Below are 24,248 nucleotides of genomic sequence, written 5' to 3'. Positions count from 1 at the left end.
TGGGTGGGGCCTAGGGACTGGAGTTGGGGCCTGGGGAGAGGCTGATAGGTGGGACTGAGGGGTGGTGGTTGATGGGCGGAGCCTCAGGGGGCAGGGCCAGATGGGCAGGACCCCTGGCCTCCTGGTTGGTCTGGGACAGTCTTGAGGGCTGGGCAGGGTAGTGACTACAGCCTGTGCCACAGGAAGGACATTTTGGCTTCGATGGCTGCGGGGGCTGCCGCCCGTGTGCTTGTGGACCGGCCGCCGAGGGCTCCGAGTGCCACCCCCAGAGCGGACAGTGCCACTGCCGACCAGGGACCATGGGACCCCAATGCCGCGAGTGTGCCCCTGGCTACTGGGGTCTGCCTGAGCAGGGCTGCAGGCGTGAGTGCTGGCAGGTCACAAGAGGGTGGATGGGGACTTCTGAATGGGGGACGCCCTAAGGTCCCAGGCTGGCCATGCTCACCCAAGCCCCCCACCACAGGCTGCCACTGCCCTGGGGGCCGCTGTGACCCTCACACGGGCCGCTGCACCTGCCCCCCAGGGCTCAGTGGGGAGCGCTGTGACACCTGCAGCCAGCAGCATCAGGTGCCTGTTCCAGGTGGGCCTGGGGACCACAGCGTCCACTGTGAAGGTGCGTCCTCAACACCCCACTTCCCCACACCTGGGTGGAGTGGGAATCCAACTCCTACACTGCCTGGTGACCCCTGTCTTAACTTCAACCTCCCAGAGTGGTCCCAGCTGCCTTCCATTTCCCAAGAGACCCATGCCTGTCCAACTCCATCCATGCTGAGGAGCGCTGTGGCTCCAATGCTGGCTGCTCCCCTCTATTGTTCTTAGCCTTTGTGTGTGCCCTGGCCCCGCCCCATCTGCTGGCCCTGCCTCCCCCACTGACCCCACCCCTCCACTGGCCCCGCCTCACCCTCTGGCCCCTCCTCACCCTCTGGCCCCACCTCACCCTCCGGCCCCGCCCCTCCACTGGCCCCACCTCTCACTGCCCTGCCCCTCCACTGGCTGTACCTCCTCCACTGCCCCACCCCTCCACTGGCCCCACCCCCTCACTGCCCCCCTTCCCCGCCTCACTGCCCCCCCCCTCGCCTCACCTCCATTGGTCCCACCTCTTCACTGGCCACGCCTCCTCCACTGGCCCCACCGCCTCCACGGCCCCACCCCTCCACTGGCCCCACCCCTCCACTGCCCCACCGATTTCCCCCCACCCCCTCACCCCCTCACCCCCACCACACTGTATATTCTCACCATCCTTTTGCTGATTCCTGGTACCCACTCAGTTCCCTGCTGACCTAACTCCTGTAATGACCTTTCAGGAAGCCCCATGCTGTCCTTTGACCTCTACTAACCTTGTCATTTTCATCCCAGCCCAGTCTCCTGTGCCAACCCCATGTTGACCTCATGACCCCACCCTGACCCATTCCTCCGGCTTCCCCCATGACCCTGGTGCCGGCCCCAACCCCTTGTGCTGGTCCTACCTTCTCCCTGGGTGACCCCATGCCCTTCACCCCTGTCAGACTCCTACCTGACCCCATGACTCTGCCAGAACCCTGGGACCTCCCCATGGGTCCTGTGTCCCTAAGCTGACCTCATGACCCTCTGGCTGAGCCCTCCCCACCCGGATGACCCCAGGGCCCCAGCTGATCATTCTCCCCAGGCCTGACCCCATGACACTGACCTGTGAATCCACATTGCCTGCAGTGTGTGACCACTGTGTGGTCCTGCTCCTGGACGACCTGGAACGGACCGGCACCCTCCTCCCCGCCATCCGCGAGCAACTGCGTGGCATCAATGCCAGCTCTGTGGCCTGGGCCCGTCTGCACAGGCTGAACGCCTCCATCACTGACCTGCAGGTACTGAGCGTCCCGGCCTTCCCTCCCCCACCCGGGCCAATGTATGCCCTCACCTTCCACTCTCCACAGAGCCAGCTCCGGAGCCCCCTGGGCCCCCGCCACGAGACGGCACAGCAGCTGGAGGTGCTGGAGCAGCAAAGCACAAGCCTCGGGCAGGATGCACAGCAGCTGGGCAGCCAGGCAGGAGCCCCAAGAATCCCCAGGGCCCTGGGAGGCTTTCACCTGTGTTTCCCGTGGTTCACGTGTCCTCATTCAGCAGATGTTACTTCATGCCTTGCACATGTGTCAGTGCAGGGGACAGGAGCTCGAGAATCTTAGGGGTTGACCAGGTCACTGAATTACTATCTAAACTACTTAATACAGTTGTTTACAGTGTATAGTATCACTTAAATGTCTTTTTTTTTTTTTTGAGACGGAGTCTTGCTCTGTCGCCCGGGCTGGAGTGCAGTGGCCGATCTCAGCTCACTGCAAGCTCCGCTCCCGGGTTTACGCCATTCTCCTGCCTCAGCCTCCCGAGTAGCTGGGACTACAGCGCCCCCCCACCTCGCCCGCTAGTTTTTCTTTTTTGTATTTTTTAGTAGAGATGGGGTTTCACCATGTTAGCCAGGATGGTCTCGATCTCCTGACCTCGTGATCTGCCCGTCTCAGCCTCCCAAAGTGCTGGGATGTCTTTTTTTTTTTTAGACAGAGTTTCGCTCTTGTTGCCCAGGCTAGAGTGCAATGGCGCAATCTCAGTCCACCATAACCTCTGCCTCCTGGGTTCAAGCGATTCTCCTGCCTCAGCCTCCTGAGTAGCTGGGATTACAGGCATGCACCACCACACCCAGCTAATTTTGTATTTTTAGTTCAGATGGGGTTTCTCCATTTTGGTCAGGCTGGTCTCGAACTCCCGACCTCAGGTGATCTGCCCATCTCGGCCTCCCAAAGTGCTGGGATTACAGATGTGAGCCACCGTGGCTGGCCTCAAATGTCTTAATGAGTAACTGTTTCATTAAATTGACAGGAAATAATAAATGGCAAGTAATAACCAATTATTTTAAGTAAGTAACAAATGATAAATAACAAGTCATCAGACAGAGAGTTAAATAGATAAGGAGTCCCTCTTCCCTGGGACCCTCAGCGCCCCCAGACCCCAGGCCCTCCCTTCCCACCCTGACCCTCACCTACCAGCGGCATGGGCTAGTGGGCTCTGCCTCCACAGGCCTCGGGGACCCGAGACCAAGCGAGCCGATTGCTGGCTGGCACTGAGGCCACACTGGGCCGGGCGAAGACACTGTTGGCGGCCATCCGGGCTGTGGACCGCACCCTGAGCGGTAGGGGCCAGCCCAGCCAGGTTCAGGGCTCAGAGCCAGGAGGGCTGCCTGGGGCAGGGGCGGGGGTGTCTGGCCAAGCTTGGCCTGGAAGAACAGGCAGGGTCTGTCTGCTTAGATGGGAGACGGCGCCTCGAGTGAACAGTAGGGGCAGGGTCGGGAGGTTGGCGACACAGCCATGTGGCCAAACAGGTGGCCCCAGGAGACATCAGACCCCTCAACAGCCTCCCCAGGAAACGTGCTGGTTAGATGTTCACGCTCACAGATGTCCTGTAGTACACACTGAGACACAGGACTTAGGAGAGACTTGGTTCCCCGAGCCTGCCTAACAGGACCTGCTGGCCCAGCCTGAGGGTCGGCAGGGGGTGCCATTTCAGAGAGAGCTGACCAGGGAGTGGGGTGGGCCAGGCAGAGAGGGGAAGGACGAGAAGGCCTCGGAAGCCAGCTGAGCAGAGTGGTGTCAGGGTGTTGGGGCAGCCGTGGCCTTTGGCCCAGGGGCTCTAGGGGCCACCCAGGTGCACTCAGGTTCTGGGCCGCTGGCCTGCCAAGGGTGGCGGGGCTGGGGTCTTAGGCTTGGAAGCCAGCAGGCAGGTGCACTAGTACGGGCGGCCCCAGGCTCTGACAACCCCCTGCCCCACAGAGCTCATGTCCCAGACCGGCCACCTGGGGCTGGCCAATGCCTCGGCTCTGTCAGGCGAGCAGCTGCGCCGGACGCTGGCCGAGGTGGAGCGGCTGCTCTGGGAGATGCGGGCCCGGGACCTGGGGGCCCCGCGGGCAGCCGCTGAGGCTGAGTTGGCTGCAGCGCAGAGATGTGAGTGGTGTTGGCCCTGGCAGGCGGGGTGGGGAGAGGCAGGGACCTGGGAGCTCCAAGGGGGAGGTCAGCATGGAGTGGCATCAGGTGGGTGTCACGGGGCAGATGGGACTGGTGGTCACCAAGTGGAGACCAGGGGTCACAAAGGAGCCTGGCTTCCAGAGTGACCACCTTCACCCTGGTCTCGGCTAGTGCTGGCCCGAGTGCAGGAGCAGCTGAGCAGCCTCTGGGAGGAGAACCAGGCACTGGCCACACACACCCGCGACCGGCTGGCCCAGCATGAGGCCGGTCTCATGGACCTGCGAGAGGCCTTGAACCGGGCAGTGGACGCCACGCGGGAGGCCCAGGAGCTCAACAGCCACAACCAGGAGCGCCTGGAGGAAGCCCTGGTGAGGGCCCCGGACTTGCCCTTGTTCCTGCTCCTGCTCCTGCTCCTCTTCCTGCCTCCTCCCTGCCATTCTTCTCCCTTCCCGCTCCTCCCATTCCCCTTCCCCCCCCCCTCCCTCACTCCCCTTCCCCTCCCCCCCCCTCCCCCTCCCCCCTCCCCTCCCCCTCCTCCCCTCCCCCTCTTCCCCTCCCCTCCCCCTCCTCCCCTCCTCCTCCCCTCCCCCCCCCTCCTCCCCTCCTCCTCCCCTCCTCCTCCCCTCCCCCCTCCCCCTCCTCCTCCCCTCCCCCCTTTCCCTTTACTCCTCCCCTCCCCCTTCCCCCCTCCTCCTCCCCTCCCCTCCCCTCCCCCTCCTCCCCTCCCCTCCCCCTCCTCCCCTCCCCTCCCCTCCTCCCCCTCCCCTCCCCCTCCTCCCCTCCCCTCCCCCTCCCCCCCCCCTTCCCCTCCCCTCCCCCCTCCCCTCCCCTCCCCCCTAACTCCCCCTCTCCCTCCCCCTCCCCCCTACTCCCCCCTTCCCCCTCCCCATCCCCCCTAATCCCCTCCCTCCCTCCCCTCCCCCTCCTCCCCCCTTCCCCCTCCCCCTCCCCCTCCCCCTCCCCTCCCCTCCCCTCCCCATCCCCCCTAATCCCCTCTTCCTCCCCTCCCCCCTACTCCCCCTTCCCCCTCCCCATCCCCCCTCCCCCTCCCCATCCCCCCTAATCCCCTCTCCCTCCCCTCCCCCCTACTCCCCCTTCCCCTCCCTCCCCCTTCCTCCCCTCCCCCTCCCCCTTCTATCTCCCCCTCCCCCTTCTATCCTCCCCCTCCCTCTTCCCTCTCTCCTCCCCCTTCTGCTCTCTCCTCCCCCTCTCCCCCTTCCCCCCCTCCTCCCCCCTCCTTCCCCCCCTTCCCCACCCCCTCCCCCCTCCTTCCCCGTCTCCACCCCCCCATTCTCTCCCTCCTCCCCCTCCCTATTCTCTCTCCCTCTCCCCCTCCCTATCTCTCCCTCTTCGCTCCTTCCCCTCTCCCCGCTTCTCCCTCCTCCTCCTCGTCTCCTGTCCTCGCCCTCCCCCATCCCCATCCGCTCATCCTCCCCCTTTTGTTTCCTCCTCCCCCTCGCCCTCCTTGTCCCTCCCCTCTTGATCCCTCCCCCCGACCTCCCCTATTCTCTCCTCCCCCTTCCCCTCCTTGTCCCTCCCCACCGCCTCCGCCTCCATCCTTTCCCCCTCCCCTTTTCCCTTCCCCCTCCCCCCTCCTCCTCCTCACTCACTTCCTGCCCCTCCCCCCTCCCCCTCCTCACCCCCATATTCACCCTCTTTTCTTCTGCCTTCCCTGCCCCACTGTCCACCCCATCACACCTTTAATCTTTTTTTACCCTTCATTGTCCCCAACTCCCCTGCATTGCCTTCAGCAAAGGAAGCAGGAGCTGTCCCGGGACAATGCCACCCTGAAGGCCACTCTGCATGCAGCTAGCGACACCCTGGCCAGCGTCTTCAGATTGCTGCACAGCCTGGACCAGGCCAAGGAGGTGAGTGCAGCCCCTGGCCCCTGTCACCACCCCATCCATGGCCACCTCCCTCCCAGGCCCATGGGCAGCTTTGCGTGCGCACTTGTGTGCAGAGCCCACCCTCAGGGTCGTGGATCAGGTGGCTGTGAGCAGGATGAGGGGCTGCTAAGTCCGCTCAACTTCCAGGAGCTGGAGCGCCTCGCCGCCAGCCTGGACGGGGCTCGAAACCCACTGCTGCAGAGGATGCAGACCTTCTCCCCAGCGGGCAGCAAGCTGCGTCTGGTGGAGGCCGCCGAGGCCCACGCACAGCAGCTGGACCAGCTGGCGCTCAACCTGTCCAGGTGCGTGGCCAGGAGAGGCGGGGCCCTGGGCCCACCCTGCGGATGCAGCCTAGGCCTTGGGAGGGCCCAGGGCCTTGGGAATGCTCTTAGGGGCTGAGGCCATTGTCCTCAAAGAAGCCAGGCCTTCTTCAGCTTCATGGCAAGCTGGGGCCCAGAGTGACAGAAGTAGGCAGGAGCAGTACCTCCAGCAGACGACAGGCACGAGCAAAGGCCTAGAGGCGGAACTTGGCAGGCGGGCGTGGGTGCGGCTGACCATGAGCGCAGGAGGCTGGAGAGCCAGGCCGAGGGTGTGTGCCTGCCCGCGCTTACCTGCTCCTTCAACCTTCCCTTCCACTGCAGCATCATCCTGGACATCAACCAGGACCGCCTTACCCAGAGGGCCATTGAGGCCTCCAGCGCTTACAGCCGCATCCTGCAGGCCGTGCAGGCTGCCAGGGACGCTGCTGGCCAGGCCCTGCAGCAGGCAGACCACACCTGGGCGGTGAGGCCCCTACCTTCCTCTCAGCCCCGGCAGGAGCACCCCCACCGCCTGCACCTCCCGCACCTCCCGCAGTCCCGGCCCACGCGTCTGAGCCACCGTCTGTCCTTGCATCCGCAGACAGTGGTGCGGCAGGGCCTGGTGGACCGAGCCCGGCAGCTCCTGGCAAACAGCAGTGCACTGGAGGAGGCCGTGCTCCGGGAGCAGCGGAGGCTGGGCCTCGGTGAGTGCTGGCCTGCGATGGGGGCCCTTGGGCCTGCTGGGCATCTAAGCTCCCAGGGACCCTCGGCCCCCAGCCACATGCATGTATGGGGTGTGGGTCGCCACAGGATGGTTTGGGGTGGGAGGGCTTTGGAGGTGGCTCCCCGGCTGCTTGTGTGTCAGCCCCAGGGAGCCCGGCAGGGGAGCCCAGGGAGGAGCAGCCTCCTGCAAGGCACTGCCTGCCACTGAGGCACCAGCTGAGGCACCGGGCACAGGGCAAGATGGTACGTGGCCTCTGCTCTGCTGACTCAAGGGCCACATGTGTGCCAAGCTGCGCAATGAGAAAAGTGTGAGCTGCCGGAACCAGAGGGCTGTCTCTTCTGAGCCTCTATTGTTTCATCTGTACAATGCGGACAGCTATGCCTGCAGTGGGAACGGAGGCTGCGCTGAGACTCAACACCTCCCCACAGGCCAAGGGACTCCATGTCTGAGTGTCCCTGTCCGTCTGTCTGCCTGTGTGTCAGCCTTGGTCCTCCTGGGGTCAGAAGGGCGGAGGTGGGCTGCACTTGCATATTGGGGGTGAAGCTGTCTGGGAGCTGAAGCTGCCTCCCCCGCAGTGTGGGCTGCCCTCCAGGGTGCCGGGACCCAGCTCCGAGATGTCCAGGCCAAGAAGGACCAACTGGAGGCACACATCCAGGCGGCGCAGGCCATGCTTGCCATGGACACAGGTACGCAGAGCCTGGGCCCCGCTCCCGCAGCCGGCCGACCACGAGGCTCTGTGACACTGGCGTTGGCCACATGTGGCTGCTGACTGCTCGCTGTGCTGCTGAAGAGACCCCCACAGTGGGCAGCTGGGGCCAGACACAGAACGCCTGCCCAGGGAGGTGCCAGGGCTGCAGATAGCACTCAACAGCCCCAGCCGTCGGGAGGCTGGCAGGCTTGGAAGTGCTTTGGGTAGAAGTGGAGGTGTAGGTGGGAGGCTGTAGGCCTAGGGCAGGGGTATTGAGGCGCACCCTGCAGGAAGGGCGCCCAGGAGGGCACAGTGGTCAGCGTGGCTGGAACCAAGGGGCTGGCAAGACCTTGGGCGGTGAGGACCAGGGCTCCCACCCTGCAAGGCTTGGAGCAGAGGATGATGTGGCCTCACCCAGTTTCTGAGGGAACCCTGTAGCTGCTGACTGTTCCCAGCAAGCCCAGGAAAGATGGTGGGGCCAGGCGGTGGGAGGTGACGCAGGGCACATGTCCAGGGACCAGCTATGGCCTGAGAGGCTGGGTGCCTGTCCTGGCATGGACGGGGCATGTGGTGGGATGGGTTTGGATTGCACTGTGCTGCAGGGTGTGAGGGTCTCACACGATCCGTAGGGGGTTGGATGTCCCTGTTACTGGCCCGACAAAAGGACTTGGGGACAGGAAGCCAGAATGGTCCCCGCTGGCCTCTGCTGAGCCTGCCCTCTGCCCACCACAGACGAGACAAGCAAGAAGATTGCACACGCCAAGGCTGTGGCCGCTGAAGCCCAGGACATGGCCGCCCGTGTGCAGTCCCAGCTGCAGGCCATGCAGGAGAGCGTGGAGCGGTGGCAGGGCCAGTACAAGGGCCTGCGGGGCCAGGACCTGGGCCAGGCGGTGCTCGACGCAGGCCGCTCAGGTGTGCCCATGGCCCTCACAGTGCCCCTGAGGGAGGCGGGGCAGGGTGGGGGGCAAAGGTCTCAGGGCCACCCCTCCCTCTGTGCAGTGTCCAGCCTGGAGAAGACGCTGCCCCAGCTGCTGGCCAAGCTGAGCGTCCTGGAGAACCGTGGGGCCCACAACGCCAGCCTGGTCCTGTCCGCCAGCATCGGCCGTGTGCGGCAGCTTATTGCCCAGGCCCGGGGGGCTGCCAGCAAGGTGGGTGAGAGTCCCAGGGGAAGGTGGACATCAGGGAGGGTGGTGGTGGATGCTGATGGATACTGCCCCGCAGGTCAAGGTGCCCATGAAGTTCAACGGGCGCTCAGGGGTGCAGCTGCGCACCCCACGGGATCTTGCCGACCTTGCTGCCTACACTGCCCTCAAGTTCTACCTGCAGGACCCAGAGCCTGAGCCTGGGCAGGATACCGGGGATCACTTTGTGATGTACATGGGCAGCCGCCAGGTACCGGGCTGGCTGGATGGACGGGGCCTGAGCTCAGCATCTGTTTGGAAATGGGTGGTACCTGGTCCCCGTCCTGACTGTGTGTCTGTCACTGCTGCAGGCCACTGGGGACTACATGGGTGTGTCTCTGCGTGACAAGAAGGTGCACTGGGTGTATCGGCTGGGCGAGGCGGGCCCTGCAGTCCTAAGCATCGACGAGGACATTGGGGAGCAGTTTGCAGCTGTCAGCCTGGACAGGTGGGAGGCCCAGGAGAGAGTCCGGATGCCTCCAACTGCAGGGGCCCATGCCCGTTCGCCATCCCTCACCTCTCCCTGCCCACTCACTACCCCTCGCTTCTCCATACACACCTGCCGCCCCTCGCCTTTCCATACGCACCCGCCACCCCTCGCCTCTCCGTGCCCACCCGCCACCCCTCGCCTCTCCGTGCCCACCCGCCACCCCTCGCCTCTCCGTGCCCACCTGCCAACCCTCGCCTCTCCGTGCCCACTCACCAACCCTGGCCTCTGCCCTCAGGACTCTCCAGTTTGGCCACATGTCTGTCACAGTGGAGAGACAGATGATCCAGGAAACCAAGGGTGACACGGTGGCCCCTGGGGCAGAGGGGCTGCTCAACCTGCGGCCAGATGACTTTGTCTTCTATGTCGGGGGTTACCCCAGTACCTTCACGGTGAGCCCGCCCGGCTGGGGGCAGCCTGGGAGGGGCTCCACAGCCCCGAGTCACTTGTGTCCTGGAGAGCCGTGGGTTCTCTTGATATCTCGCCTCAGTCCGTCCTGCTGTAGTCTGAAGTCCCCTTGGTCCGTCCTCGAGGGGAGATGCCTCAGGCCAGGTGCCCTGACCCAGCCCTGTGCCCACAGCCCCCTCCCCTGCTTCGCTTCCCTGGCTACCGGGGCTGCATCGAGATGGACACGCTGAACGAGGAGGTGGTCAGCCTCTACAATTTCGAGAGGACCTTCCAGCTGGACACGGCTGTGGACAGGCCTTGTGCCCGGTGCGTGTGGCCTGCCCTCCCCGTCTCCACCCACCCCACCCTCCGCTGACCCCAGAACCTCTGACCTGCAGCTCCAAGTCGACCGGGGACCCGTGGCTCACGGACGGCTCCTACCTGGATGGCACCGGTTTTGCCCGCATCAGCTTCGATGGTCAGATCAGCACCACCAAGCGCTTCGAACAGGAGCTGCGCCTCGTGTCCTACAGTGGGGTCCTCTTCTTCCTGAAGCAGCAGGTGTGCCGGGCACACCTGTCCCGCCGTCCCCCCTTGCACTGATCCTGCCCCACACTAACCCTGCCCTGTTTCTGCAGAGCCAGTTCCTGTGCTTGGCCGTGCGAGAAGGCAGCCTCGTGCTGCTGTATGACTTTGGCGCCGGCCTGAGAGAGGCTGTCCCACTGCAGACCCCACCGCCCCTGACTTCAGCCAGCAAGGCGGTAGGGCCAGGGTGGGGACCAGGGTGGCAGGGAGAGGAGGTGGGACGATGGGGGCAGGGCATGCCACGGGGACACAGCTGGCCCTGGAGCCCGCACTGGTCCTGCAGATCCAGGTGTTTCTGCTGGGGGGCAGCCGCAAGCGTGTGCTGGTGCGTGTGGAGCGGGCCACGGTGTTCAGCGTGGAGCAGGACAATGCTCTGGAACTGGCCGACGCCTACTACCTGGGGGGCGCACCGCCTGACCAGCTTCCCCCGAGGTGAGCACTGTGCAGCTGGGGCTCCGAGGCCAGGCTGTCGGGGTGGTAGGCTGGGCTTAGAGGCGGCGCCCTGACCCACATCCCCGTGTCCGTCCCCGCGTCCCCGCAGCCTGCGACGGCTCTTCCCCATGGGAGGCTCAGTCCGTGGCTGCGTCAAAGGGATCAAGGCCCTGGGCAAGTATGTGGACCTCAAGCGGCTGAACACGACAGGCGTGAGCGCCGGCTGCACCGCTGACCTGCTGGTGAGCAGCCCTCCCCGCTGGGGGTGGCATCTGTGGACATGCAGGGGTACCTGCGGGCACTCAGGGACGGCCTCCCCGCAGGTGGGGCGCGCCATGACTTTCCACGGCCACGGCTTCCTTCACCTGGCACTCTCGAATGTGGCGCCCCTCACTGGCGACGTCTACTCCGGCTTTGGCTTCCACAGTGCCCAGGACAGTGCCCTGCTCTACTACCGGGCGTCCCCGGTGAGACCTCACACCCGTGCCCACTCCCCAACCCGCAGCGGCCGTCGGGGCAGTCGGGACTGGGGTGGCTGGAATGAATCTGGGTCCCCAGGCTGGCCAGCTGACCTGGCTGCTGTCCCCAGGATGGGCCATGCCAGGTGTCCCTGCGGCAGGGCCATGTGACCCTACAGCTCCTGAGAACTGAAGTGGTAGCTGAGGGGGGCTTCGCCGATGGTGCCCCCCATTACGTCGCCTTCTACAGCAATGCCACAGGGTGAGCCCGGCCGCTGGGCCCTCATTATGAAGGTCTGGAGGGACGCCCGCCTGCACTTGCCTGGACCTCTGTCTCCTCTGAGGTGGGGGTGGGCAGGGTGTGGAAGAACCGAGCCTCCGGCCTCCCGCCCCCCAGGGTCTGGCTCTATGTCGACGACCAGCTCCAGCAGATGAAGCCCCACCGGGGACCCCCCCCAGAGCCCCAGCCGCAGCCTGAGGGGTCCCCGAGTCTCTTCCTGGGAGGCCTGCCTGAGCCTGACACCTTTCACTTCAGTGGCTGCATAAGCAACATCTTTGTGCGGCGGTGAGCCTGGCGGGCACTGGGGGGCAAGGCCCCAGTTGGCCTTCGGCAGCTACTGACCGCCTGCCTGCCCTGCACAGGCTCCTGGGCCCACAGCGTGTATTCGACCTGCAGCAGAACCTGGGCAGCGTCAACGTGAGCACAGGCTGTGCACCCACCCTGCAAGCCCAGACCCTGGACCTGGGGCCTAGAGGATTGCAGACCGCCGCCCGGAAGGTGGGCGCCCCAGGGGTGAGTGGGCAGAGCTGGGGTGGCTGGAAGGGTGGCCCCTGTGCGGGCAGCCCCTGCATTCACCATCCATGCCCCCAGGCCTCCCGCCGCAGTCGTCAGCCCACCCAGGATCCCGCCTGCATGCTGCCCCCACACCTCAGGACCACCCGAGACACCTACCAGTTTGGGGGTTCCCTGTCCAGTCACCTGGAGTTTGTGGGCATCCTGGCCCCACATAGGAACTGGTAAGGCCAGACACAGCTGGGGTGGGCTGAGAGGGGCCGCGCAGGCTGACGCCAGCTCCGCTTCCAGGCCCAGCCTCTCCATGCACGTCCTCCCGCGAAGCCCCCGTGGCCTCCTGCTCTTCGCTGCGAGCCTGAGGCCCAGCAGCCCCTCCCTGGCACTCTTCCTGAGCAATGGACACTTCGTCGCACAGATGGAAGGCCTTGGGACTCGGCTCCGCGCCCAGAGCCGCCAGCGCTCCCGGCCTGGCCACTGGCACAAGGTATGGGCCGAGAAGAAGGAAGGTGGGCAGGGCCTGGTGGCCCTACCCTGACCCGCCTCCTGCCCCCAGGTCTCCGTGCGCTGGGAGAAGAACCAGATCCTGCTGGTGACGGACGGGGCCCGGGCCTGGAGCCAGGAGGGGCCACGCCGGCAGCACCAGGGGGCAGAGCACCCCCAGCCCCACACCCTCTTTGTGGGGGGCCTCCCGGCCAGCAGCCACAGCTCCAAACTTCCGGTGAGAACCATCTTGCCCCGGCCCTCACTCCCCACCCACTGTTCACCCCTTTCAGCTGCCCTGGGCCCTGATCCCTGCCCCGTCTGCTCCCCATAGGTGACCGTCGGGTTCAGTGGCTGTGTGAAGAGACTGAGGCTGCACGGGAAGCCCCTGGGGGCCCCCACACGGATGGCAGGGGTCACACCCTGCATCTCGGGCCCCCTGGAGGCGGGCCTGTTCTTCCCAGGCAGCGGGGGAGTTATCACTTTAGGTCTGTGGGTGCTGCCATCCCAGGCCCCAGCAGGGCAGGGGGCTCCGGGAGGTTCTGGGGAGGGGCCCCCCTTCCTTCTCTATCACAACCTCTCCCTGCAGACCTCCCAGGAGCTACACTGCCTGACGTGGGCCTGGAACTGGAGGTGCGGCCCCTGGCAGTCACCGGCCTGATCTTCCACTTGGGCCAGGCCCAGACACCCCCCTATTTGCAGCTGCAGGTGACTGAGAAGCAAGTAAGTCTGGCAGGGGTGGCACACCAGGGCGGGGTTTGCCTCTCCATTCTGGTGACCTTGGGGGCATGCCCTGACCCTCCCTTCCTACCCCGTCAGGTCCTGCTGCGGGCGGACGATGGAGCAGGGGAGTTCTCCACGTCAGTGGCCGTCCCCTCGGTGCTGTGTGACGGCCAGTGGCACCGGCTGGCAGGTGAGGCCCCTCCTGTGGCCAGGGTGCTCTGCCAGCCCCACCCCCACCCCCACCCTTCTGCAGCGTGGGAGTCACGCGGGACTCGGGGTGGGACAGCTGCTTTCAGGGCTGGAGAGGCCTGGCTGGCGACTCCCTGGCCTCAGGAGTCCACCTTCTCCCACAGTGATGAAAGGCGGGAACGTGCTCCGGCTGGAGGTGGACGCACAGAGCAACCACACGGTGGGCCCCTCGCTGGCGGCTGCGGCTGCTGCCCCAGCCCCTCTGCACCTCGGGGGCCTGCCTGGTGAGTGCAGCCTCGATCAAGCATGGGGAAGCTGCCCCTCAGGACTAGAGGCTGGGTAACCTACCCCCCTCCCACCCTCCTGTGGTGTGGAACAAGACAGAGGCTGGGTGGGGGACGTATGTCTGGGAAGGCCCTGTGGGTCCCAAGCTGCCCTCCAACCAGCCTTCTTCCATCTTCCTTGTGCCCCCAGAGCCCATGGCCATGCAGCCCTGGCCCCCCGCCTACCGTGGCTGCATGAGGAGGCTGGCAGTGAACCGGTCACCCGTCACCATGACTCACTCTGCAGAGGTCCACGGGGCAGTGGGGGCCAGTGGTTGCCCAGCCGTCTAGGGCACTGCCAACCCCGGCCTCTGGTCAGGCCCCTGCAGGTGACTCCTCTCACTGCCCTTTGTGCTCACCTCATAGGTGTTTATTGGGATTCTAGGCTCTATGGGTGACAGATCTTGTTTCTGGAGATGGTTTAAGTTATATCTTTTTAAATGAAAGAATACTGCAAAATGTTTTTATACTTGGCCCTTCCACCTATTTTTAATTGTGAGACATTTGTAATCACTGGTTCCTCCTTAAAAATTAAAAAGTAACTTCTGTGTAACTGAATGTTGACTTAAATATGGAGTCTCGAGACAGGTCTGGAATTGGCCTGGACGGAGGCACCAGACTCTCCCTGGGGTGACTGTTTTCCATCGTTAGGTCAAATAAGTTTCTCTGGGATCCTACAGCAGCTCCTCACGCTAGCATCTGTCCAGCCAAAACTCCTTTGGGCAAAAGAAAGGAGACGTTGGCGGGTAAAAGAAAAGACTTTATTCTCAGTGGGTGGGAGGTGAGGCTGTGCAACGCGCTGCAAGTGCGAGTCAGGCCCTCGGGGGACGGCGCGTGGCTCAGTCCAGGCTCATATCCTCCTCTTCGTCCTTCTTGTCCTTCGTGTCGCCCTCTTTCTGCTCGGGCTTGGCGTTGTTCTGCATGGCTTTGGCAAACGCTTCCACATCTAGAACACATTCAAGACACAAGGTAGTGTCGAACCCTTGCCCAGAACTGGGGATCAAGGCGATGGGATCAAGGGCAGAAGGGCTGTGACCTTTGCCCCCTCAGCCCCACTTCTGCCAATCCAGGGGAACAGGAATGGACCCTGCCTCTGCCTCTGGCCCGGAGGTGCAGGCACAGCCACTTACCGCCCTTGTTGGCGGCCTCCACGGCCTCCGCAGGCAGACCGAACTGGCACATGAGGGGGCCCAGCTGCCCCGAGGCCAAGGCTGCGCTGAACATGCCCAGGGCCTGCAAGGAAGAGCCAGGCGAGGGCTGAGCTCCACCCTGGGCTGCGCCCCAGGGCCGCACTGCTGAGCTGCCAGCTCTGTGGGTCAGGCACACGAGGCACGGCCACGGTGAAGGTGGGGCAGGGCCTCTTCCTCCCTCCTGCCCACTCCGAGCACACAGCGGAGGGCACCCTGGGCCTGGCCTCTACCTGCTGGAACTGGGGCGAGGTCAGGGTGTTCTGGATCTCTTCCGCGGTCTGCGGCAGTGACTCCCCAGATGGCAGGTAGGGAAGCAGGCGCTCCTGGACGTCCGCGTTGGCGAGGATGGGAGCCATGATCTCTGGCGTCAGCACACTGGCCAGGTCCACTGGGACACAAGAACACAGCCATCAGCTCGATGCCAGCCTAAGTGCCCACATGGAGGGTATGCAAGCAGGGGCTCAGCCCACGGCCCCAGCACCCCAGGCGCGCACAAGAGGCAGACGCCTTGGAAGGTCAGCTTGCCAGGGTCAGCAGGCCCCGTGCCCCCCAGCTCCGGGCGACAGCACGCGTTACCTTGCTGGCCACCCGCTGGCCCAGCCGGTACATTCATCGTGGCCAGGATGCTCTGGAGGTCGCTCAGCTGGATGGGCTGGGTCGGGCTGGCTGCCGTGCTGGCTCCGTTCCCGGAACTGGGCGCAGGGCTCGGGCTAGTTGCTGAGGCAGCTGCTGGAGCAGAAGGAGCTGGGGTGGCACGGGTGGAAGAGGTGGTGGAGGACGGGGTGACCGCTGCCGACTGGCTCCGGGAGCTGCAGAGAGAGGGCACCGCTGGAGCGGACATGCCCCCACACAGCAGGGCCTACTCACAGGGTCCAAGGTGCCAGGCCAGGATTCCCCGCTGTCCCTCCCGTAACACCGTGGCACCTGCATGGCGGGGCTGGAGCGATGAGGCTCACCTGGAGGAGGAGCTGCTCCCTGGAGGCCCGCTGCTCCCCAGTAAGCTGGCCAGGCCGGGTCCAGTCAGGGCCCCCAGCCCACCTGCGTGGGACAAGGAAACGCGAGCTCTTATGCCCTCTAGCCCACCGGGAAGAGCCTGCCCCTCCCCAAGCCAGAGGAGGAGGAATTCCCAACACTAAAGCCAAGAGCAAGCCGGGCGGTGGGGACCACAGGCCTGGAGGAGCTGCGGGTGGCGGGGGCGGGCGGACACTTGCAGCTGTGTTCTGGAAGCAAGGTCACTTCTGTTCCATCCCATTACACAATTCATGTGCTTAGATTAAAAGCAGATTCAGTCCAGATCCCACCCAAAGGGACAAGTATTTCTGAAGGACCAAGCACACGGGTCTGTACTCGATGAACTAGCAGCAGGCAGGCAGTCATGTGGGGCCAAGGGACCCAGGGCAGGAACCCCAGCTCCCTCCAGTCCTTCAGCCCCACTGCTCAGCCAGCCATCCTCCTCTGAAGTACCCAGCTGGGGTCCTTACCAGGGGCCCAGAAGCCCACGCCTACCCAGCTCTAGCCACAGGCAAACAAGCACATTCCCAAAGGGAAACCAGCTTGCAGACACACAGGCTCTGCGACACTACGCAGACAGCTAGCCAAAGTTTAAAGGAAACAGAGACAGGGCCTCAAAGCAATCCCAGTGGAAGCTGCCTGAGCGCCCGGGTGGCGCACGTTACCCAGTCCTCCGAGGCCGGCTGGTCCGATGAGCTGCATGAGCTGACTGTGGCTCATGTTCCCCAGCAGGCTCTGCAGGCCGCCCTCACCTGGAAAACACTGCAGCTCAGATCCACGCCGGCCCCACAGCACCGCCCCGGCCAGCCCCACTCTGGCCCCACAGTGCTGCCTGGGCCTCTGCTGAGCACCCCACTCGGCTGCCTCTGAACTCTCCAGGCGGCACCACTTGAAGTGAGGCCACAGTGGGACACAGACCCGTCCTACCCCATGAAGATGGGACCGGGGAGTGACCCAGGGAGCTAACAGGGTCTCTCATTTAGAATCTTCTATTTCCACTTCCAAACAACCTGTGCTGAGGGAGCGAGTCATCCACAGTAGACTCCGGCCTCCCAGGAAACCCTGAGCTCATGTGACAGAGCTGACAATTACCGCCTAGCGCAGAGAGCTCGTGGCCGCTGCTCCCGCTCGCCCCCAGCGCCCCAGGCATTGGGGGGTTGTTCAGATACTCGTTGACTTTCCGGCAGTGCTCCTCATCCTGGTCTGTCTTGGGTTCCTGCAGAGAAAGGGCACGTAAGGGCAGGAGCCGGTGCCAGCTCACTCTGAGGGCCACCACAGCCATCCTCTGAGCTGGCTTACAGGTGAGGGACCTGAGAGGCACAGGCGCATGTGCCTGGCTACGTAGTGCTGAGGAGACAGGACTCAGCCCAGCAGGTGAGGGGACGGCAGTGGTGCCTTCTGAGCATGATGCTCCGTGCCCTGTCCCAGTCTGCCGCAATCCTGGGTGTGCCCTGTCCCCCTCCGCCCATTTCACAGATGGGGAGCCTAGGGCTCCGAAGGCACTTAGCTGCTGCCAAGCCAAGCCAAGCCAAGCCCTCTCACCCTCTCGCCCTCTGGGGTGTGGTTCTTTATACACCCGTCTCCTTCCTTCAACCAGTGGAAGGCAGCGAACTGGCCCGCTCAGCACACCACAGCCCAGAGCCACGGCAGGCCCTCACAATCGAGCACACGTGTGCGTGCTCACACGTGCACAGACCAGGGCCAGAAGCATCGACCTGCGAGCACACAGAGCTGGAGCAGAGCACCCACGCACACCCCGAACAGCTATGGAGGCTGCAGGGCGCCAGGGACACTGGGAGTCCCTGCCCTCACGGGCACACCCCAAACGGCTATGGAGGTGGCAGGGCGCCAGGGACACCGGGAGTCCCTGCCCTCATGGCAAAGCGGTGACAGGGGACTTAAAAGTCATCAACAGGAAAATTGGGAAAAAAAGGGGAGAGGGTGGTAACAATTGGACACTATTTCTTGGCAAAATCGTGGAAAAACACGTTCTACACCAGCAGCTGGCAAACTGTGCTCCCCATCTGTGTTTGCAAATAAAGTTTAATTGGAACTCGGCTATGCCGTTCACTTCCCAGGCCACGTGCACAGCACCTGCAGAGGTGAGCGGCAACACGGACCATCTGCCCCACAGAGGCCTCTCAGACAGGGCCACCCTTGCTCTCGGAAGGGCCAAGGTTGGGGGTGGGGACAGCAGCTCCACCTCTGGCAGACAGCATGGCATTCTCTCTCCACACTGCAAACGCAGGCACAGGCTTTCTGACCACAGGGCCGCCACCAGTTTTCACCTACAGATTATACTGGCTTATGGAAAAAAATCTGTGTCCCAGGCAATTCTCTGCAACACTGCCTGTAACAGCACAAAAACGGCAACAAGCTCCATGGTCCCTGACAGATGGCAGAATGAGCAACGGCCTCTGGACCCAACAGACGCTCTGCAGCTGTGGGTAAGAGAAACGCTGGGCACTGACACCCCTGGCCTCCAGGACACACTGCCAGGGAAGGGGCAGGGCTGTGGAGAGTGAGAGGAGAACGCTTCGTTTCTGTGAGCCACACAGGAGCCCCTGCCTCTGCGGCGGGGGCCTCAGCGACCCACGGCAAGGGGCAGAGAGAGGGCACTGGGCATCGCTGGAACCAGGGTCAGCATGTCTGTCTGCCTGGAAATTCCACACCGCAATTGGGTACCCGCAGCCCAGCCTGGAGCCTCTACACTCTGGGAGAGGACCTCGGCCCCAGGGAACATGCACCACAGTCCTGAGGTGGCATTTCAGGCCGTGTGGCCGGTGCCCGCTGGTTTGTAACAGCCAATCGCACCACACTGCAAGCAAGTTCCTAACTGAATCACAGGGCAACAAAAAGGCAAAACCCCAAGACCTGCCCTGTACCTGCATCCAGAAGAAAAGCCGCTTGGACCCTGCCTTGAACTTCAGCACGTAGACCCTCCCGCTGGGGCACTGCGGCACCCGCTTGAACTCACAGTCGTCAGGGAAGATGATCAAGTCCTGGCAAGCCAGAGGAAGAGAGAGTCAGCGGTGCAGATGGCATCACTGTGCCCAGTCTCAGGAGAGCATGGAGGGCCCTGGGTCCAACGGGGTGGGGTGCACAAGAGGCAGCTAAGCCGCCAGATCCCTCGCTGGCAGGGTCTCCACCAGGTGGAGAAGCCAGGGTCAGAGACAGCCCACGAAAGGCAAGGCGCGGGGGAGACAACAGGGAAATGGGCCTTTCAGATAGCAACAGAGTTTCTGAGACGTGTTGGGAACATTCCTAGAGTAGTTAGAAGGTCAACTCTGAACTGCTCTCAAATGTAACAAAGAACAACTTAAAGTCTGAAGAACAAAGAAGAAGACTGAGTGAAGCGGCCAGGCAGAGAGCTCCAGGCTCTCCAGGGCCACACCTCCAACCCCAGGCACCGCACACGGAAAGTTCAAGATACACAGTGGCCGAGACGCCCCTGTCATCGCGGAAACCAGGACGACCCAACAGCAGGGCAGCCGATGACGGCCTCACGAGCGGTCCCCAGATGCGGCCAAGTCCCCACCGCGAACTCCAAAGCGAGGACTCCGAGGGCCCGAGAAGTCGCCTGTCCCGCTGTTGCGGCTCTGGGACACTCACGTCTTCCACGTTCCCGGACGTCCTGTCCTTCCAGCAGAAGTGAATAAGCGAGTCGTCCGTCTGCTGAATGTACACCAGCCCTTTCCGCTTATCCGGGGTCACGGTGGTCCCCTTCAGGGACATCTTTCCCGCCCGAAACTCCACCAGGTACTTGTTGGAGGCGCCCCGAGAGCCTGGCACCAGGCTTGGGAAGAGCGCGCCTGAGGTCGTCATCCTGAAAGCGCGAAGACGACGCTGAGACGCGGCGGCCACGGTGGCCACGGTCGCCTGCGGTCCGGCAAGCTCCCGCCCCCCGGGGTGTTTGGGAGCAGGGGGCCGGCGCCCAGAGCTGCCTAAGGCCGCGCAGGCCCCGTCCACACTGACACGCCGGGCTGCTTTCCGCGTTTCCCCCGCGCCCGCCCAACGCACCGCCCGCAGTCGGCGCTGGGCCGGGGCAGCCCCGCCGAGCCCAATGGGGCCGGCCCTAGGCGTGACGCCGTCTCCGCGGGGAACCAGCCTCAACGCGCCGCCCCGGCGACCCGCTCCGCGGGGCAGACCCGCCCGAGCTCCCGCCGAGCCCCACGCTCAGGGCCGCAGGCGGAACCGGGGCGGCGCCCGAACCCCAGAGCCCCCACCTGGCCCGGCCCCCGCAGGCCCCGCCCGCCGCGCCGGCCACCTTCTCGTCCTGGCTGACCCCGCCCCATCCCCGGACCAGCAGACCCCGGCCGCCCCAGGACCTGCGACCCCCGCACCTGCCTCGCGCCCACACTCGTACGAGAGGCGCCGTCCGGGCTCTTCCTCCTCGGCGCCTGCCGGGCCCCGCCGGAAGCCCGCGTTCGGCCCGCCCCGCCTGCCGCTCTCGCCACCGATTGGGCCCCGTAGGCCGCGCCGCCGGCCCTAACCTGCCACCGATTGGCGAGGGCGACCGTCCATCGCACTCGCTCCTCCCCGGTCCGCCCCCGCGCCGGCGCCTCTTTTCCGGCGGAAGCGCGGGCCGCGAGGCGCGTGGGCCAGAGCGGCCCCTATTGTTGCTGTGTCATAGGGGAGCGGCGGCGGCCCCTAGAGGCGGCGCCAAGGACCGCAGGCGGGTTTCAGAAGCGCGCTGCGGACCTGCTCAGGTCGGGCCAAGCCCACCCCTCGGCGTCGCCAGCCCGGGCGGGCAGAGCTGTCACTCGTGTGACTGTGCCAGGGGATAGGCGGAAGCCGAGGAGTGCGGTCCGGCTCTGGCCGGCGGGCACCAGGGCTATGCACTTAAGTGCTTCGGGCGCCCGGGCAGGAGCCGGAGTCCACGCGTCCAGGAGAGCAAGGGTCCGGGAAGGGAGAGCAGGGGTGAGAACCGTGACATGGTCTCAGCTGCATACATCTAGTCCCGCAGGGGTCCAAGAGGGCAGGGGTCAGGGAGGGGTGGGTCCCGGAGGAGAGGGGTCCCGGGAAGGGAGGGGGTCTCCGAGGGGAGGGATCTGGGAGGGGTGAGTCCGGGACGGGAGGAGTCAGGGAAGGCCTGAGTCCCAGAGGGGTGGGGTCCTGGAAGGGAGGGTCCAGGAGGGCAGGGGTCCCGGAGGGCAGGGGCTCATCCTCTAAGCGCCTGGATGGGAAAGGCCACAGGGTAAAAAGGCTGCAGTCGCCCTCCAGTGTTGTGTAACTTTGAGTCACTTTTGACACAAACTAAAGCGAAGACAACAGACAGTGCTTGTGGCGCCCCAGCCGGCTGCTGAAGAGGGACACGTTCTTTGGGATTTGCCTACAGCGACGCCAGGCGGAGGCTCTTAGAGGGGTCGGGCACGGTGGCTCACGCTTGTAATTCCAGCACTTTGGGAGGCCGAGGTGGGCGGATCACTTGAGGTCAAGAGTTCAAGACCAGCCTGGGCAACATGGTGAAACCCCGACTCTACTAAGAATGCAAAAATTAGCAAAGTGTGCTGCACATGCCTGTAATTCCAGCTACTCAGGAGGCTGAGGCACGAGAATCGCCTGAACCCGGGAGGTGGAGGTTGCAGTGAGCTGAGATTGTGCCACTGCACTCCAGCCTGGGCAACAAAGGGAGACTCCTCAACAACAACAACAACAAAAATAATAATAGTAATAAAAATAGGTCAGGAGCTTCGTGAGAACCCCGAGGTGCAGTGGCCTCGGCACCCTGGTTAAGCAGGACTAGATGTCTGCAGCTGAGACCGTGCCAGGGTCCTCGGGTTCTCCTTTGCCCACCGCTCACTTCCTTCTTTCCTTCAGATACTCTGCTCACTTGGGGCGCTCCCCGGGGTCACCGTGTGCTTGGTGGCTCCCCCTCCGAGTGGATGCACAGCTCTCTGAGGTCTGTAGGTGTGTTTTCATTCACCCTTGTTGGGAGATGCATTGGTGTTTGATGCTGGCAGCTGCAGTCCTTTCATTCTGCAGGGAGCCTACTGCTCAGCCCTCCATTGTCTCGGTGGCAGAGCTTGTGCCAGTTATGTTTAATTGCCAGCTTTTGACTGTCGTAATGCTCCCATTCACGTTGTTTTGGAAAATGTAGCTATTTTTCTTTTTTTTTTTTGAGACGGAGTCTCGCTCTGTCACCCAGGCTGGAGTGCAGTGGCTGGATCTCAGCTCACTGAAGCTCCGCCTCCCGGGTTCATGCCATTCTCCTACCTCAGCCTCCCAAGTGGCTGGGACTACAGGCGTCCGCCACCTCGCCCAGCTAGTTTTTTTGTATTTTTTAGTAGAGACGGGGTTTCACCGTGTTAGCCAGGATGGTCTCGATCTCCTGACCTCGTGATCTGCCCGTCTCGGCCTCCCAAAGTGCTGGGATTACAGGCTTGAGCCACCGCACCCAGCCTATTTTTCATTTTAAAATGTGTGTTAACAGGAGTGAGTTTGTTATTTAAATAGTTAAATAATTTTAAATGTCCTCTTAATTCCTAGTATGGTAAATGTCAATAAAGCTCACATAAACAAAAGCTCTTTGGGGTCCTGCATAATTGTGAAGAATTTAAGGGGTCCAGAGGCTAAAGGGCTTAAGAGGGGCTAACACAAAGCGCTGGGGCCCACTGGTGATAGGTGCGTCACTGACACTGCAGCTCCGTCCTCGTGCCCTCGTGTAAAACAGGGAAAAGGTGGAAATGAGAAAACCCAACCCGGCTTTCCCGGCAAGAGGGCGGCAGGCAAGTGTCACTTGTTTACCTCACAGACAGTGAAGCAGCAGCCCCAGGGTCCACCAGGGCCAAGTGTGCAGAGGCCAACGAAGTGGCCAAGAGGGCCCTGGATTTACCATTTCCTCCAGTTCCTGGTGGCCCTGTGGCCTGGGACGGCTCAGAACAAACAAACAAAAAACCCCAGAACTCTACCTACACTTCAAGTGAAATTCCCACATTCCTATGAGCACGCCGCAGTGAGGAAACAAGCCGCAGCCAGACAGGCATTGCAGAGGCCACTGTGGGTGCCCGCTGCCAGCGCACGGGCTCTATGCGTGTGTGGGGTGTGGCACCTGGAGCACCCAGCAGCCCAGGAATCCAGCTGTGGCCACGGGGTGGGGGGGGGGGGGCACACGCTGCTTTGTGTCAGGAATCTCGGACTTGAAGCACGCAGAAGGTTGGAAGGGCCGTGTGACAGGCGCAGCTGTCGCTATCTAATTGGTCGTTGATGGCAGTTGGTAGGATGTCTGCAAAATGCCTGCAGCGTCTAGAGGAGCAGCCTCACTGGGACAGGCGCATTCAACTCAAGGATTTGGATTAAGAGATCCCCTAAAGGAGATTTCTATTCATCCCGTTTAGCAAAAAAAAAAAAAACAAGCCCCGGACTTGCACGATGGCTCACACCTGTAATCCCAGCACTCTGGGAGGCCCAGGTGAGAGGGCCCCTCGAAGCCCAGGAGTTCAAGACCAGCTTACCCAAGACAGTGAGACCCCGCCTTTACAAAAAGACAAATGAAAAAAGAGCCAGGCGTGGCGGTGCACGCCTGTAGTCTCAGCTACTTGGGAGGCTGAGGTGAAGGTCAAGGCTGCAGTGAGCCGTGATGGCACCACTGCACTCCAGCCTGGGTGACAGAGCGAGACCCTGTCTCAAGAAAGCCCCAACTGTGAAGAAAGCACACCCTGACGCTCTCCACGTGCTGCAGGCTCCTCGGGTGAAAGCCCGGGCCACGCCTCCACGTGGGCAGAAGACACCTCCGGATGTTTCACCAAAGAGGTCACAGGCGGCAAAGGCACCGTGGCAAGCTGCTCAACACCATTATTCGTGAGAGAAATGCCAATGAAATACACCTGCTGGGGCTAAAAGCAAACAGCAGAAGGTGCCAGGCAAAGTTGGGAACCCCAATGGCACGGCTACTTGGGAAAAGCGTTAGGCAGGGGTAGGGTTTTTTTAAACTTTTTTTTTTTTTTTTGAGATGGAGTCTTACTCTATCCCCTAGGCTGGAGTGCAGTGGCTTGATCTCAGCTCACTGCAGCCCCCGCCTCCCGGGTTCAAGCAGTTCTCCTACCTCAGCCTCCTGAGTAGCTGGGATTACACGTGCGTGCCACCAGGCCCAGCTAATTTTTGTATTTTTATTAGAGATGGGGTTTCACCATGCTGGCCAAGCTGGTCTCGAACTCCTGAGCTTGAGCGATCCACCCACCTCGACCTCCCAAAGTGCTGGAATTGTAAGTGTGAGCGAGCCACCACGCCTTGCTTTTTTTTTTTTTTTGAGACGGAGTCTTGCTCTGTCGCCCAGGCTGGAGTGCAGTGGCTGGATCTCAGCTCACTGCAAGCTCCGCCTCCCGGGTTCACGCCATTCTCCTGCCTCAGCCTCCGGAGTAGTTGGGACTACAGGCGCCCGCCACCTCGCCCGGCTAGTTTTTTGTATTTTTAGTAGAGACGGGGTTTCA

The 24,248-nt window shown here is 63.1% G+C and overlaps 2 protein-coding genes across 11 annotated transcripts in view; one reads left to right on the top strand and one right to left on the bottom strand.

Moving 5' to 3' along the window:
* The window catches only part of LAMA5 (laminin subunit alpha 5), a 59,072-nt gene extending 44,901 nt beyond the window's left edge, over positions 1 to 14,171 (top strand). For 2 of the 3 annotated variants that reach the window (XM_033186992.1, XM_033186989.1), the window contains 34 exons: positions 183 to 363; positions 464 to 613; positions 1,690 to 1,841; positions 1,911 to 2,021; positions 3,043 to 3,154; positions 3,792 to 3,962; positions 4,155 to 4,351; positions 5,735 to 5,851; positions 6,017 to 6,171; positions 6,511 to 6,652; positions 6,770 to 6,872; positions 7,468 to 7,578; positions 8,313 to 8,492; positions 8,580 to 8,728; positions 8,802 to 8,972; positions 9,073 to 9,209; positions 9,487 to 9,640; positions 9,829 to 9,962; positions 10,034 to 10,196; positions 10,274 to 10,396; positions 10,504 to 10,652; positions 10,762 to 10,894; positions 10,976 to 11,119; positions 11,242 to 11,372; positions 11,508 to 11,675; positions 11,753 to 11,903; positions 11,982 to 12,127; positions 12,195 to 12,387; positions 12,457 to 12,621; positions 12,718 to 12,871; positions 12,973 to 13,106; positions 13,203 to 13,296; positions 13,460 to 13,579; positions 13,770 to 14,171. In XM_033186992.1, the coding sequence (XP_033042883.1) occupies positions 183 to 363; positions 464 to 613; positions 1,690 to 1,841; positions 1,911 to 2,021; positions 3,043 to 3,154; positions 3,792 to 3,962; positions 4,155 to 4,351; positions 5,735 to 5,851; positions 6,017 to 6,171; positions 6,511 to 6,652; positions 6,770 to 6,872; positions 7,468 to 7,578; positions 8,313 to 8,492; positions 8,580 to 8,728; positions 8,802 to 8,972; positions 9,073 to 9,209; positions 9,487 to 9,640; positions 9,829 to 9,962; positions 10,034 to 10,196; positions 10,274 to 10,396; positions 10,504 to 10,652; positions 10,762 to 10,894; positions 10,976 to 11,119; positions 11,242 to 11,372; positions 11,508 to 11,675; positions 11,753 to 11,903; positions 11,982 to 12,127; positions 12,195 to 12,387; positions 12,457 to 12,621; positions 12,718 to 12,871; positions 12,973 to 13,106; positions 13,203 to 13,296; positions 13,460 to 13,579; positions 13,770 to 13,909 (4,935 nt within the window). In that variant the 3' untranslated portion in view covers positions 13,910 to 14,171. The remainder of the gene's footprint in view (positions 1 to 182; positions 364 to 463; positions 614 to 1,689; positions 1,842 to 1,910; positions 2,022 to 3,042; positions 3,155 to 3,791; positions 3,963 to 4,154; positions 4,352 to 5,734; positions 5,852 to 6,016; positions 6,172 to 6,510; positions 6,653 to 6,769; positions 6,873 to 7,467; positions 7,579 to 8,312; positions 8,493 to 8,579; positions 8,729 to 8,801; positions 8,973 to 9,072; positions 9,210 to 9,486; positions 9,641 to 9,828; positions 9,963 to 10,033; positions 10,197 to 10,273; positions 10,397 to 10,503; positions 10,653 to 10,761; positions 10,895 to 10,975; positions 11,120 to 11,241; positions 11,373 to 11,507; positions 11,676 to 11,752; positions 11,904 to 11,981; positions 12,128 to 12,194; positions 12,388 to 12,456; positions 12,622 to 12,717; positions 12,872 to 12,972; positions 13,107 to 13,202; positions 13,297 to 13,459; positions 13,580 to 13,769) is intronic. The other variant, XM_033186991.1, reaches the window with a different exon arrangement.
* A 186-nt stretch (positions 14,172 to 14,357) lies between these two features.
* ADRM1 (adhesion regulating molecule 1) lies at positions 14,358 to 21,061 on the bottom strand. 8 transcript variants are annotated; one of them, XM_033186993.1, is made up of 11 exons: positions 20,163 to 21,061; positions 19,432 to 19,645; positions 18,705 to 18,821; positions 18,147 to 18,260; positions 16,912 to 17,035; positions 16,485 to 16,571; positions 15,765 to 15,846; positions 15,385 to 15,617; positions 15,039 to 15,196; positions 14,749 to 14,851; positions 14,358 to 14,564 (listed from the first exon to the last, which is right to left on the bottom strand). In XM_033186993.1, the coding sequence occupies exons 2-11, from the start codon at positions 19,642 to 19,644 to the stop codon at positions 14,458 to 14,460; spliced, it is 1,338 nt and encodes a 445-aa protein (XP_033042884.1). In that variant the 5' UTR covers position 19,645; positions 20,163 to 21,061; the 3' UTR covers positions 14,358 to 14,457. The 8 variants fall into 8 exon arrangements, with proteins under 8 accessions (XP_033042884.1, XP_033042885.1, XP_033042886.1 ...); XM_033186994.1 differs by having other exon boundaries at positions 20,167 to 20,342; XM_033186995.1 differs by lacking the exon at positions 20,163 to 21,061 and adding an exon at positions 19,840 to 19,992.
* Positions 21,062 to 24,248: the final 3,187 nt, after the last annotated feature.

Source organism: Trachypithecus francoisi, unplaced genomic scaffold (assembly GCF_009764315.1).
Source record: "Trachypithecus francoisi isolate TF-2019V2 unplaced genomic scaffold, Tfra_2.0 Lachesis_group21, whole genome shotgun sequence".
Lineage (NCBI taxonomy): Eukaryota > Metazoa > Chordata > Mammalia > Primates > Cercopithecidae > Trachypithecus > Trachypithecus francoisi.
This window is presented reverse-complemented; position numbering and strand designations above follow the sequence as displayed.

Bases quoted from the DNA above. Each gene is read 5' to 3' on its own strand.
- ADRM1 (XM_033186993.1), bottom strand. From the start codon at position 19,644: ATGACGACCTCAGGCGCGCTCTTCCCAAGCCTGGTGCCAGGCTCTCGG. The intron at 18,822-19,431 runs GTGAGTGTCCCA...CTGGCTTGCCAG, and splicing joins CGTCCGGGAACGTGGAAGAC to GACTTGATCATCTTCCCTGA. The intron at 14,852-15,038 runs GTAGAGGCCAGG...TCTTCCTTGCAG, and splicing joins CCTCGCCCCAGTTCCAGCAG to GCCCTGGGCATGTTCAGCGC.